We start from the raw sequence: 14,730 nt of genomic DNA, 5'->3' as shown, positions 1-14,730 counted from the left end.
TTGCCGATCCGCAACCGACATCATCGTGTTTTGAGCTGCCACACCTTCCGCATTCCAGATTCTCTTCGGCATTTCTGTTTCCTCTTGACGGTGTTTTTTGAGCCGCCTGCAATTTCAATAGAGCTTTTGGCTCGCACGACATTTTCATAGCGTCATTCTCGGCAGCTTCAGCTGAAATTACCAGCGCTTCGGCCTCAGCTAGCGTTAGGTCGGCCTTTGCTAGTAGTTTCTTCTGCAGAGCCGTTTACCGAACACCGCACACAATACGATCCCTGAGCATCCGATCCAGGGCGTTGCCAAAATTACAGTTATCGGCTATGCGACGTATTTCCACCAGAAACTTCGTGACAGGTGCCCCTTCCATCTGGCAGCGGTTAAAAAACTTGAAGCTCTCCGTTATTTCATGTCGCTTCGGATCATAGTACTCATTTAGGACCTCGACAACTTGCTCGAAGCTCAAAGCGTTTGGAGCTCGCGGTGCGAATTTCCCGGCTAGTACTTGCACGGTTTGCATGCTCAATGCTGCCACGAGCAGTGCTCTCTTTCTGGCCGAATCGGTGATCTCATTAGCTTCAAAGTAGGCATCTGCCTTAATGAGATACGGCTTCCACTTATCTGTGTCTTCGTTGAATGCAGGGAGCATCTGGTGAGCCATGCTTGTAATCGGCGAGGCTGCCTTCGCGGCTGTAGAATCCGGGTCTCCTTTCACCGAGTGGGTGGTATCCCATCCTCGTCGCCACTGTAGCATAGCCACGGCACGCAGGCCGGAGCAGTTACGAGGCACAGCCAGCTCGAACATACAAAGCGTTTATTTGGGGGCGTAGGCTTGCTTTTATCCCCGAAGTGGGAGAGGATGTGGAAGCGAGGAGAAGAAAATGACACGTACTGCGCATGCGCAGAACTCGGTATGACGCAGACACAACAATAATAATAGACTTTATTTTTGTAGACTGAGCAGCATTGTGAGCATTGTGCCATTTAATTGGAAATTTTGAGTTGTCTAGCACTGCAGGTAATAATAACAAAAACTCAAATTCAAAAATACAAAAGTTTACAGCTCCATTATACATGTCGCTTTTTACAGAATTCTACATTGCCAGATGAGTGGAAAGTGGTTAAGGTGATTCCACTACCGAAATCTGGCAATGCCCATTATCCTCACAACTGGAAGCCAAAGTCTTTAACCAGGATAGTCTGCAAACTTCTCGAACACATTTAATGAAACATGCTACATTTTTTAGTTTATTCCTTCCCCCTTGGTCGGATTTATCTGCAGCATTTGCAGTGAGTAGCAATTTCGTTTTGATTCTATGGAAGGCATGCAATGTCACAAACATTGTTGTCGAGAATGAAAAGCGACTCCACTGCAGCTCACTCACTAGTATCAAATCTGCTGGATACATCGCGATGAACGATTAGTTCGCAGCCACCTTATACTGGTGACAACATAACTGTGGTCTCTATGGTTGCGAATTGCATGTCTGCTCAGGTGAAGACATGCGTACTTGTGGGTGACTGCGACACTATATTTGTACACAAAGTTAACAAGGTTTAGCATAATTAATACAAGCAACAATTTGCCCCAAGGTAGTTCTGTTATAATTGCAAAAGAAGCGTGGCAATCTTTGATTGTGAGTGTCAAAAAATAACCTGTGCACTTCTAGCAAGCAGCATCACGTTACAATTTCATCTTTACTTTGCTAAATAATGGACATCTTTTTATAGCATCCATTATTCTCAAAAATTGCTAGTTGGAAATACCACAAGTCTAGCTCTTCAAATGGATTACAGACAACAGTGGACATGTTCTCGAAAGATCAGGTAGATATCAGCTAGAATTTACAGCACGGAGCCTTCAACCCAGAGTGATCTTTGTTATGCTCTTGATAGTGGCCACTTACAAACACTTCAGAGAAGTCTCCAGCGCCTTTACAGCAATGTTACCCCAACATTTCATCAGACGTGTGCACTTACCAAGACAGTCCTGTGTTTGCTCCGCTTTCGTTTTTTCGCAGCTAACTTTCGAGGCGCTCAACAGGGGCCTGTAGTTGCTCCACCTTGTCAGCCTGGTCATCCTGAAAATATAGCATGTATAAAACCAGTGGCATGAAATAAAAACTGCATTTGTTGGCTTCAGGCACTTTGTAAAATGTTTTTACCATGAACCAGAATTTAGAATCCATCAGCATGTCAGATTTTAAATAACAGCTTGCTTAGAACTTGGCTTTGGTTTCTCGCATCACCACAATCGCACAATAAAGAAGTGTTCCAGTGAATACATGATTTCTTTGCATTGGATAAGCTATAATCTGTTCTAGAGCCATTCAAACAGCACCACAAGCAGAAGCGCCAGAGGGAGCAATGATTGTTCAGCAAAGCCAAAACTACCGCAGCCCCTCAGCTGTCCACACTACAAAGCATATGTGTCACATAGTATGTGACGCTCTTCAATGGCAAAAATCTGATTGTAAAATTTCTCCACTCTGTGATTGATAAAACCCGCGTCATGTATATATATTCACACAATCTTATTTGAATATTTATTCTCGCTCGAACCATGCAGAGAATTCGTTGCACAGGCATAAGCAAAATGCCTTGCTAAGCAAGTGCAGCAAGTATCAACTTCATGCAGTAAGAGCCACTTGCAAAAAAAAAAACAAAAACAAAATTATAGTATAAAACAAAAAGTAATTCGTGTGTTCTCAGAGTATTTGTGGCTCAAATTGGGCAAATGTTGCAGTCATAGATTTACTACTGGCAGCTAAAATACCAGTCATTTAAAGTTTTGAATTTCATGCTTAACCCAACACCAGGACATTAGCGTGACGCCATAAATTTCGAAGCATCTTTTTGTATTTGGACCATGCTGGCTTAGTACAAATCTGTAAAGCCTGCCATGTTTAATCTTTATCTTTTTTAGAGTACAATGGTGGCTATTTTTACTGACAAAAACTAAATAGGCCATCAAAATCTATGACTTGAAGAAAAGCTGGTGCAGGAACTTCAAGGTGACGCGGCCACCAGTGTTTCCTTTTATAACAATTTTTGGCCCACTGTTCTCGCAGTAGGAGTGGCGTTTTTTGGCATTCTAGAAAGGTAATTTACTAATGCAAGTGATATATTTTCTTTAGTCTCCTTAAAAGACAGAATGCAGCTGCAATTAGACAACACAAAGGGCCAAGCAGGGCAATTGCATGGTGAGAAACTTGAAAGCTTGACATTGAAAGAAAGGTTACAGGCAGTGACGCCTCATTTTAAGATCACATTTTCCACAAGATTAGGTGGAATGCAATAGATCATTGGTATGGTCCTAACCCACAACCACCACATGTCCAATGCTCTGTGCAAGCTGCTGTTTGATCTGTGACTGTTTGTTGTTCACAATATTCCAACCATGGCTGTGATGCTGCAACTGCTACTCCTTGATAGCAACAGATGACAGGTGGGGTCTGTTGCACATACGTTACAGGAATAACGGGATAACAATAACGGGATTTCAAGTTTTCAAGAAAATTTACGCTGTCTTCGCTCTCACTCGATGTGATGGTGCCACGTGCTGATGCACGGTTGTTTCTTTTTCTTTCCATAGAGACAAGGCTCCCTGCAACCAAATAGTGAATCAACTTACCACACTAAATGACCCAGCAAGTTCAAGAAGCATTTTTCAGAAGCGCATGGTTTAGTTTAAAATGTCTACTAGTAATAATGTGGAGACGAGCAATTGCCTGACATTTGTTAGTACAGATAAACTGTATACTGCTTCGACTATGTACGGTTACAAACAAGTTTTATTCAAAAGTGCATTAAAAAAAGAAATAGAAACGCTTCTTTAAGAGCAGCTTACCACCGATAAGCGGTTGCTGCAAGCGCAGAAACTTCCCCTAGCGTCGACCATTGCAACAAGTGCAACAGGAGATCGGACGGTCACCACAGATTTCTTTCCTGCATTTCTTTGTAGTACACGCTGCCACCGCTCGCACAGTCCGTTTACTTTCTGGGACACCTGTACATCCACAGCTGCATTGAATTGGAGGTGCCTAATGAGCCACTTTACATGCTCTCCAGTTTCTGTCCTACAAACATGCCAGTGAGCGTGTCTGTTCTCTATGGAATGCCCCGAAGAAACAAAGGTTTTCGAAGTAACATATGATGAAAATTCACAAATTTCACTGCGATGACTGTCCACCTTCAAGCACATAAGCCTGTCAGTGTATCATGTAGTTTCTATAATATGTTCGGGAAGGCAAGAAAATATATGGAGAAATGTGGAAAAATGAGAGGCAGTGTCAAGTGACGAAAACTAAGTGGTCTCACATGTTCATGGCACGTGTGTTCACTGTGCTGCGAAGAAAACTATGTGGTTTTGTGCAATTGTGGTGCGTGTCACCTGTTGCCGTTCAGTGCTGCTGGGTATGACAAACCAGCTGGTTCTCACTGGCTTACAAAACAAAGTGCAGATACACATTGCATGGTTATTAGAAATGAATGTGGTACCACCGTCAACATTACACATAACAGTCCAATGATGGGATCTCATAATGCTACTGCAATGAAGTTGCTTAAGAAAGACTTTTTTTGAAGTTGAAAGATACTGCTTAATAACTTCTAAAATGAATGCAACACGCTGCGATTTACACTACCAGATTCCTGGAAGTACTAAAAAATTAATGTTCAGATCTGAACGGTTTAAATACGAGCGGCACATATTCAAAATACGACAATAAGCATGGTCTAGCAATTTGCTTTGGGAACAACGACTGCGCGTAATTTCTGGGGTCCATAGGCCATATCGGTTAGCTCACAAAAAACTGACAGGTGGACATCAAGGCATGCATAACTACTCCAACAGACAATATTGTCCTTACAGCTTAACAACTGCCGTAGCTGCATTTCAAGCTAAATCATACATAGACTGCATGTAATTTACACCGCAAACCGAATGGTCCTTGAATGGTCCTTTCACAACAATGCCAACAGCTTTGGTGAAGAGTAACTAAATCGTTGTGGCAGCGCGGTCCAGATGACAACTATTTCGTACCCTACTACCGTCTGTTACAACTGGCACCATGTGGCCGCCCTATGCAGACATCTGCCTCAGGCTAGAGGAGGCGCGTTCTCTCTCGAAAATATAATTCAAAGTAAGCCCATGGCATGAGGTGTCAATAAAAAGACTGATGTCAATAAAGTGTTATTATTATTATTATTATTATTATTATTATTATTATTATTATTATTACTACTATTACCGTAAAAGTCCGAGCAAGCGCCCCTACCCGTGCAAGAGCCTCCCCCCCACCCTAACTGCCCTGCTAATTTCAAATTTCCGCGCCGTTCCGGGAAAGCGACCCTCCCCCCTCGCTCCGCACCAACACTGGCCTGCCATATCCAGTCCACGAAAATAATGGCAAATTCGGCAAATCGCTCCGGTGCGCATCGGGGTGCCCGGATGAGCCATTTCATCGAATCATGGTCACACCCGGGCGCCCCAGTGGGCACACGTGCGCATCGGGGCGAACTGCGGCTGGCGGTGTCAGCGGTTGACGGACCGCCGGCCGACGGCGAGGTCTACCTCTCACACGGCACAGAGGATTTTCCTATGGCACAGCGACGTGACCACTCGGCGACAGAGGAGTGGTCGCGGCTACGCTCTGGCGTCGCCGGCAGCTTCACCGCTGCTAATCACTCACCACCAATATCGTCGCTAGGCCTTTTCCAGTTCACTTCGAATCTGCAGCAGACGGCGCTTCAGAACGAACCACAGACGCTCCCAAGCAACAATGTTTTGTTACCGTCGTTGCCGCTATACCCTCTCCTCGCAATAATTTCACACGATGAAGAAAACATGCTGATATTTGCGGCGCCACCAGCTGAGATGCGAGCATGGCCGAGCCGCGGTTCGCTGTCCGCCGTCGGTAGCCATGCACTGAAGCTGAGCTTGACTTGTATCGGAACTCTCATTAGTGGTAAACATTTCACCGTGGACATGGTTTTTAATAAAGTGAACATTAGGCGTCACTTTACTCTAGCGGACATAATTTTGCCTGAAATAGAAGCTGCATAAACAATGTTCGTTTCGCTGGTCGCGGCGGCGCGTCGGTGCAGCGTCGATGCGCTCTTTCTGTAGTTCTTTCGGTGGTTTTGAGAGTGATAAACACCACTAACAAACCTTTGGCTTAATAAAGTTCATGTTAAATAAAATTTTGATGCCATTCCCACTGCACCTCTTTTTTTGGGCGGAAATTTTTTTGCCGTTGACACCTTGAATTTTGGTGTCGTTCCGGAATAGCGCCCCCCCCCCCCCTAACTTTGCCGGTAATTTCGACTTGCTTGAGGGGGGGGGGGGGCGCTTCTTAACTTGTTCACCCCCGTGGCTGCAACAATTAAGGTATGCTTTAAAGTTAGCTGCAAAAGGGACATGCTGCCTGCCACCCCTTACGAAAATGAACCATGAGTTTCTGATTAGGACCTTATGCATTTCTAATGTGCCATCAGACAGGCATCAGAAATGCATCGTCTAATGTTGTTTAGCATCACAAGTACATCAGAGATTCAAATGGCAATGCATATTAGGATTTCTGATGAGAGGAGTACACAGCTTTTTTTTTTTTGTCGTTGCTAATGTCAAAGCACATGACATAAAATTGTGTATGACAGCAACTTTAATTTTTTATTTTTTTTTCTTATTTTTTTATTTTATGCAGCGAAGCTGTCCTTGGTTAGGATCTGGAAAAAAATGTCTCCGAAATGTAGACAAAAGACAAGTGGGCCGATCCTGGAGGTATGCAAAAAAAGGGTCCAGGCCAATGGCGCATACCTGTGTGGGCTCGGGGACCTGTAACGCGCCCTTGAATTACCTTTGTCACACGTGGGACCCAGACAGACAAAAACAATGCGCCGGAGTGATGAACGCTGTTGCCCAAACTCTAGTCTATGACGATGCGTGTCGAAACGTCAGTGATAAAACGCAATAGTCTTACCAACCAGTAGCTGTGTCTCATTCTCTCGTTACATAGCCATTTCCCTAGCGACGTCATCAGTTGCCCCTTGGACTTGGTATGGTTAAGACCCTTGTCGCTCACTCCGAAGAGGAAGAGCGCGCCTTCGAGGATCACCGGCGCACTCAACAGCGCGAATGGATACGAAAGCGACGAGAAGTCGATACGCGTAGCGGCCTAACGTGCTGAGGCCGATGGTGCAAGGTGGTGCGAATCTAATCGCCTAAACTCGTTTTCACTCGCACATACAGAATACGGTGCGCGGCGATGCAACGAAGTTATGTGTTGTGTCTTTCCAACCATTTAACATAACCTCCAAATTAAAACAATTTTAAGTATAATGAAGCAAAGCCAACAGCCTCGCTGATCTTCGATCTGCACATAGTGGAAGGGCTCCGATTTCTTTTGGGGGGGGGGGGGGGGGGGGGGGGCTAATAATACAGATTATTGGTCTAGCATATCGAGCACAATTTACAGGCAAATTGCAGTGTTACATAGCTTGGCAAAAATGTTGATTTAAAATCAATTCTGGGGTTTATGCGAAAACCACGATCGAGGCACACTGCAGAGATCGTTTCGCCAATTTCTGAGCCTACAGCTGATGTTAACAACAGCAAGAAGTTATCTAAACGAAGTGCTGGCGCAGGCAGTCAAAATCATTCAACTCACGCCCCAGCTACGGCTTTCAAAGGATAACATAACCAGATCTCTAAGGCCATGCTTTTACTGGCGGCAGACGGCGGAAGCAATCCACAATTGAAAATACGTCATAGAATTTCTTTCTACGATAAACTATAGCGTAAAATGTGGTCTGTTATGTGGTTTGCTTTGCCTCGCAGCATATATAGGTAGCGGGGCGTAACACGGCACAAAACATGAGTTTACTGGTTATTATTGTTGGCATCACGTAGGCCACAACAACCTCACAAGTATGCAGGTGGCGCTGTCGTTTTTCCTCAGTCTTCAAGATGGCGGTCGTCTGTGCGAGCTGCAACTATGGTGTTCTAGAATAGGGGTAGTGGGCTCAGATGACGGCTCCGCTTGAGGCCCTTTATGTAGCCTCCGAGAGATGGCGCTACAAACATTGTCACCTGAGCCGCTATTCTGGACATTCCGCCATTTTCTTCGAGGCGTGACGTAGGCGCGACGCTTACAAAATGGCGCTGATGGCCCCGTTTTGCTTTCGTAACGTGACGCAAATTTGACGTTTCGCCTAAGAAACTGTAATGTAGACATTGAACATAGCGTGGTTGATAAAGCAAAACAGTTTTCCTTCCCAGTAAAAATAAAGCAGCTAGCTCAAAGCGTACGATTATTCCATCAAAATCGTTTCTCGCTTCCGTCGTCTGCATGCGCGCTGGCTGTCGTCTGCTTCATTAGCTAGGATGCGTGTCCTCGGGAAACGGAATGAGTCATCGTATATTGGCGCCCACGCGCTTGCTTTCTACCTTGAGACAACATACGCGACCTGCCAGTGATGATCAGCGCACGCTCTAGGCCGCGTTATCGCTATCTCGTGATCCGCAAGTGACTCAGCCCGACTCGTCTGGCTGAGAAGCGACCGAATATCATCGATAGCGTTGCGCGCGCCACAGGTATCCGCTTTGAGTGACGCAAACGCTGGCAATGCCATCTCTTGTGCACTTCGCTGCTTACTCGCACCGCGAGAGGAAACTTCAAGGCGCCGTCTTGCGTACATTTCTTTTTGTAAATTAAAAAGTCACCGTTGTCATAGCCTTTGATGACGCGAAAAGTCATTAATATTGATTACAATACAAACACAATAGTGAAAGTGCGAAATGTCACAGAAAGTTTGCTAGTTTCCACCAATATTATTTCAAATAAACGTGTTTTTAATAGAAATGATGGTTCAAACACAAATGCCAACACCACCCGAGAGCGATTCAAATGCTATGAGCACGCGTTGTGAACAAAAGATTTTCATGGCCCCAAATGACAGGGAAAATGCGGCGATACGCATGCCTCTAGACTGACACTGCATATGGTCGCTCATTACCATAATTCGCGCGGCTCGTCGCACCACAAATTATGGCGGAAAATCTGTGCAATGGCGGCCCAGCGCAACGTCACGCAACGTCAGATTGACGTTTACGAAACGGCCCTTCCTGTGACGCTCTTCACGGGATATTCTTTCAGCCAATCAACAACTGACATGCCGGCTATCTTGGAACACCACCACATATTCGCGAAATTGCAGATGCATTGCACGAGCTTCTGCACGCTACCGTCCACTTTCTTTTTAAAGCGCTAAAGTCGCAATATAGGTGCCAAGGACCACAAAAAAGTATTAGTCGATAAAACTTGCAGCTCCACGTCACGCTTCGTCATTCTGACGAAAACGCAAAATTGCATTTTGCAAAACTTCCGTTTCCCGGCACAAATTTCGAAACAAGTGACCTCTGGACAGCCAATGAGACAGCCAAGATGGCGGATAATGGCGGCCGTGCAGCCGCCATGCGTGTCCAGAATAGAGCCCCTGAAACGTTTTGCAGTCCTGCGCCTAATCTATGCGGGTTCTGCGGGTTATTTCACCGCATAGCGTAAATCTAAATAAGTTGTTGCTATCTGTATTACCGGAAAGGCGTCAATTCGCATTTTGTGCTATATATTAAAAAAAAACTTGACCATTGTGACTGCGACGGCTCGGGAGGCGTTATCGATGACCTCGCGAGTACATGAATGTGGGTGCTGGTTCGCCACCAAAGTGGGCAGCCTGCGGTAGTTTGTAGCAGTTACTGTGATGATAATGTGAGCGCGATGATTCGATTTATCTACATGTTGTACCAGTAGTCGCCGTGTAATCTTCCACTGCGGTCCACTAAGGCCAGCGTCGAGCTTGCGCCGCTCACATTAGCAGTGGACCTTTGCCCAAGCTGACCGCACTTGGTCAAGTTGCGGACAGTTTTCTTGCGTCATTGCGACGTGTGGGTACAGATCGCCGGAAAGAAAAATACGGCACATATATTTATTAAAAATTATTTTCCTTAAAGTATCAAACAAGCTTATTTGTAATTGTATAGAATTTTTCCAGCAAGTATTTCAGCGAGCAGGCGACATTGTTCTGAGCGCATAAAATTGCTTTTATTTTCGAAAACACTTTCAAGTTCGTACATTTTATTAGAAACAGCATTAAAACAAAAACGATGTACAATATTTTTGCAGCAGTGAAAAATAAGCAAAATCAGCACAACCGAAGAATACTCAAAGAACTGCACAGATTGCAAAAATACCACAAATCTCACTGTTAGTGCATGCAGGAAATATTTCTTTTTACAATAACAATGTTTACAAAATAAAACAAACCATTTTTTTCTCACAGAGCACACACCAGATACAAAGCACTTTAAGAGCATGCCTAAGAATATGGAGTAAGGCGAAATGAAAAATATATACAAAATTCCCATTAAGGTCATAGTGAACCTGACTCCTTAAGAGTTCAAGTACGGTGTTGGTTCTTTCATGCCCTTTTTCATAAGGTGCACCACCGCGACATATGGGCTTCATTCGCGTAGACATGTAACGTTTTATTCTTTTTTAGATCTGCCTGCCCCCTCTTCAAACAAAACAAACATAACTTTAATTGAAAAAAAACAGAGAAAGTGTGTTAAACATGTACTGCACAGCTTTCTCATACAGTTTTACTTATTTTCCGATGCTTAGCTGCTTCCCTTCTGCTTCGTTGCTCTGAGTTGATGCCTTTCACGAAAAAAATGGAGCCGTGTAGTTAAATAGAAGCTGATAACTTTTCTTGTAACTTCAGCTGCGCGCTCATTGCAACCAATGTTGCTCATGCACCTTGCCCTGACGAGGGTGAGTATATCCATAATACTGTCGGCATGCAGTCTTGCTTGCTAAACATTCTGTAAACAGGTTTCCAAGCATTTCCACAAAATGGAAAAGCGCACTGGAGGAATAAAGAAGACCTCCATTGTCCTTCTGTCGTGTATACATAGCAACGTCGGAGCTTTCTGTAACGGATGACAACGTCAAAGATTGCATACATGGGTCACAGTTCATCATCATCATCATCATCATAATTTATTCGCCCTTAAGGGCCCCTGATGGGGCCTTACATAAGGGGGGGGGGCAACAAAAGGTAACCTCGGGTCACATAAAAACAAAAACAAAAAAGACATTAATACAGGTTGCAAAAACAGGTAAACACAGTAAACACATGAAAATTAGAAAGCCGAAAAGAAGGGCTTACTATTGGGTATGTGGACAACACTGGTGTAATAATAACTGTTTAAGTTTTACAGAATTAGTTTCATTGACGATACCATCAGGAAGTACATTCCCATCCGATATGACAGTCGGCAGAAATGATTTATTGAAAGCGTTAGTTGAACCATGAATGCGTTGAACACTGTGACAATTAAAAAGACGTCGTGATGATCACATGGGCGGCAAAATTAGGCTCTCACGTAAATGACGAAAATTATAATACAGCTTATGAAAAAGGCAAAGACTTGCTATCTTACGACGGGATGCTAGGGAGGTTAGATCAATCGAAGCTTTGATGTTAGTAACGCTCAACCGAGAATCATATTTGGACGTTATAAAACGAGCAGCTCGATTTTGTATTGCCTCTAACGCCTGGATTAGGTACCCTTGATGGGGGTTCCAGATAGGGGATGCGTATTCAAGTTTGGTACGGATGAAAGTTTCGTATGCGATTAGTCTAACCGTGGGCGAAGCAAAAGTGAGTGGAGGAGGAGGAGGAGGAAAAAAGAAGGAAAGGCAGGGAGGTTAACCAGAAGCACGTCCGGTTTGCTACCCTACACGGGGGAATGGGTTTAAAGGGATGAAAAGAAAGGAGAGAGAGGAAAGAAAGCACTCGCAGTATAAACACATGCGGTTGTCCAACACTTCACAATCGGTCACTGAGGCCAGTCGACTTCATGAACTGTAACAATGCCCGCGTCGCTTTGTAAGCCTGCGACCTGTAAGCCTGTAAGTCCAAGAATCTTTGTCTCTGAAAAAGGTCTGCTGTCTAATCGGTCTAACACACTCCGGAGAAGGTCACGTTCGATCTCATAAAGATGACAAAAACACAACACGTGTTCCACCGTCTCCTCACAGTTGCACGAGTCACAGATTGGCGTGTCGGACATGCCCAGAAGGAATGAGTATGCTTTCGTAAAAGCCCCCCCTAACCAGAGGCGGCAAAGTAAAGTTGCATCACGGCGGGGGAAGTTCGATGGAATTTGTAGCCTCATTGTAGGATCCAGCCGTTGGAGATGACAGTTCGTAAAAATCGGGCTGCTCCATGACGTTTCTCTCTCGGTTTGAGCGAGCAAACGAAGACCCCTCGCAGCGTCTGTCCTCGATAAGGGTATAGGAACAGTACATTCTGTTCAGTACATTCAGTACATTCTGCATGATCAAAACATACATCAAAAGTGAGTGATCGTCGGATGAAACCTAGTGATTTAGAGACGCTTGTAGAAACCGACGTGATGTGCTCTGACCAGCTTAGATTACTTGTTATTTATATGCCTAGATACCTATAAGATTCCACTTGTGATAGCGCGGTAGTGTTTAGCGTGTATGAGAAGTGTAGGTTAGATCTTTTACGAGACACGTGCAGGAATTTACATTTTGATACATTTAACTGCATGAGCAAACTCGAACACCAATTTTGGATTAAGGTTAAATTATCCTGCAGTAATGACTGATCGTTAATAGTAGAGATACGTCGGTACAGAACGCAATCGTCCGCAAACAGACGAATGGATGATGAAATTTCAGCAGGAAGGTCATTGATAAAGATCAGGAACAGAAGCGGGCCAAGAACAGAGCCCTGAGGGACACCGGAGATAACGTTAGTAGAGGCGGAAGGATGACTTTCAATGACGGTGTACTGCGAACGATCAGTTAAAAAGCAGTGAATCCATGAAAATATCAGCGGGTTCAATGAAAGACAAGAAAGTTTAGTCATGAGGCGCTGCTGGGGAACACGGTCAAAAGCCTTAGAAAAATCAAGGTAAATGATGTCAGTTTGAAAGGATGAGTCTATAGGTTTAAGTGCAGGTCAGTCGTGAATTCAAAAAGTTGAGATTCGCACGAAAAGCCAGACCGAAATCCGTGTTGGTTTTTGAAGAAAAAGTAATTATTATCCAGGTGCTTTGCCACGTGGGAATAAATTATATGTTCAATAAGTTTGCATGCAATGCATGTTAACGAGATAGGACGATAACTCGATGGATCGGATCCTGCCTTGAAAACCGATGCAACTCTGCTTACCTTCCACTCGGACGGGATTTGGCCACTGGAAATAGACTGCGTGAAAATGATCTGTAGTACGCGACTGGATATTACTTTTGTGCCTTTAAGGATTTTAGCTGATATTTTGTTAGGCCCAGGGGCTCTGGATATCTTCAAATTGTCAATTATTTTACAGATTCCTTCTGCCGACATACCAACTGGTGGCATTTGAGGGAAATTTGAGCTGAGTGATATAGGAATATTAGCAGCGGGTTCCTAGGTGAAAACGGACGTGAAGTACGCATTCAAAACGTCAGAACGAAGCTCCTTCGGAACGACAGAACCATCCTGATAAGAAAAAGAGATGTTATGCGAGCCACTACGATTGGGAGTTAACAAAGTTCAAATTTTTTGGGGTTATTTGGGAGGATGTCAAGTAAGCCCTTGTTGTAGAAGTGCCGTTTCGTGCTCCTCAGCAACTTCGTATAATTACGCAGACACTATAAGTACTTTTCCCATTTTAGTGCTGAATTGGAGCTCTTGGCTTCCTTGAACAACCGCTTTTTCTTGTTACATAATTTTCTTAATGAGTTTGTAAACCACGGTTTCCCGGCATCGCCATGAATGCAAACGAGGGGTACATAGAATTCTATTAAAGAGATAATTTTTTCTTTATACAAAAACCAGTTTTCGTCAATAGACCCATAGGAGCAGATTGTTCAAAGTGTTGGAGAAATTTGGCCATTTCCTCATTAATTTTGGAAAAATCTGCTTTGCTGTAGTCGCGAATGTACTTTACTGAACGTTGGCGCGAAGGAATTGAAATTGCGAGGTTGAACATCACTAACGTATGATCGCCAAGACCGTCGGTGGATGACAATGACTGAATTAGCTCAGGATTTGACACAAGGACAAGGTCAAGGTTGTTACTATCACAAGTTGGTATTCCGACAGTTTGAGCGAGGTTGAAAGAAAAAATAAAATCCAAAAAATCTTTGGAGTGACGTGAATATGCAGTTAGGTTGTCCGAATCAATGTCTGGAAAGTTAAAATCACCGCAAACCATGAGGTTAGCGCCGGGAAACTGGCTTTTGATATCAAGTAGAATGGTACTTAGGTCGTCAATGAAGGAGCGATCAGAATCGGATGGCCGGTAGCAGGCAGTGATGATAGTGGCGCGATGAGCCAATGAAATGTTTACACAAAGAATTTCGCTTTTACTATTGATTGCAACAGAAGAAACCAGGGTGCCCTTAACAAGAACCATCACGCCGCCTCCCCGGCGACCACATCTGTCACGCCGAAAAAAAGCGAAACACTGCTGTTCGTGCAAAAGTTCGTCATTCTGTATATAGGTGTGAGCCAAGTTTCAGTAAAGATGGCAATATCAGTTCTGTTGTCATCAAATATAGCTTCGACAGCGTCTTTCTTTGGGAAGTAGCTTCGGATATTGGTTAGTAAAACTGATACAGATTTATTTCCTGGGGTAGAGCTTGCGCGGTTGGGA

General features: G+C 44.2%; 1 protein-coding gene across 1 annotated transcript in view; it reads right to left on the bottom strand.

Annotated features, from left to right (window-relative positions):
* Positions 1 to 2,015: 2,015 nt before the first annotated feature.
* Positions 2,016 to 14,730, bottom strand: part of LOC125947748 (uncharacterized) — a 116,222-nt gene continuing 103,507 nt past the window's right edge. The window contains exons 7-8 of the mRNA XM_049673022.1: positions 3,519 to 3,601; positions 2,016 to 2,075 (exon numbers count right to left, since the gene is read on the bottom strand). Coding sequence (XP_049528979.1) covers positions 2,016 to 2,075; positions 3,519 to 3,601 — 143 coding nt within the window. The remainder of the gene's footprint in view (positions 2,076 to 3,518; positions 3,602 to 14,730) is intronic.

Source organism: Dermacentor silvarum, chromosome 8 (assembly GCF_013339745.2).
Source record: "Dermacentor silvarum isolate Dsil-2018 chromosome 8, BIME_Dsil_1.4, whole genome shotgun sequence".
Lineage (NCBI taxonomy): Eukaryota > Metazoa > Arthropoda > Arachnida > Ixodida > Ixodidae > Dermacentor > Dermacentor silvarum.
Note: the sequence above shows the minus strand (reverse complement) of the source record. Positions and strands in the feature narration are given on the sequence as shown.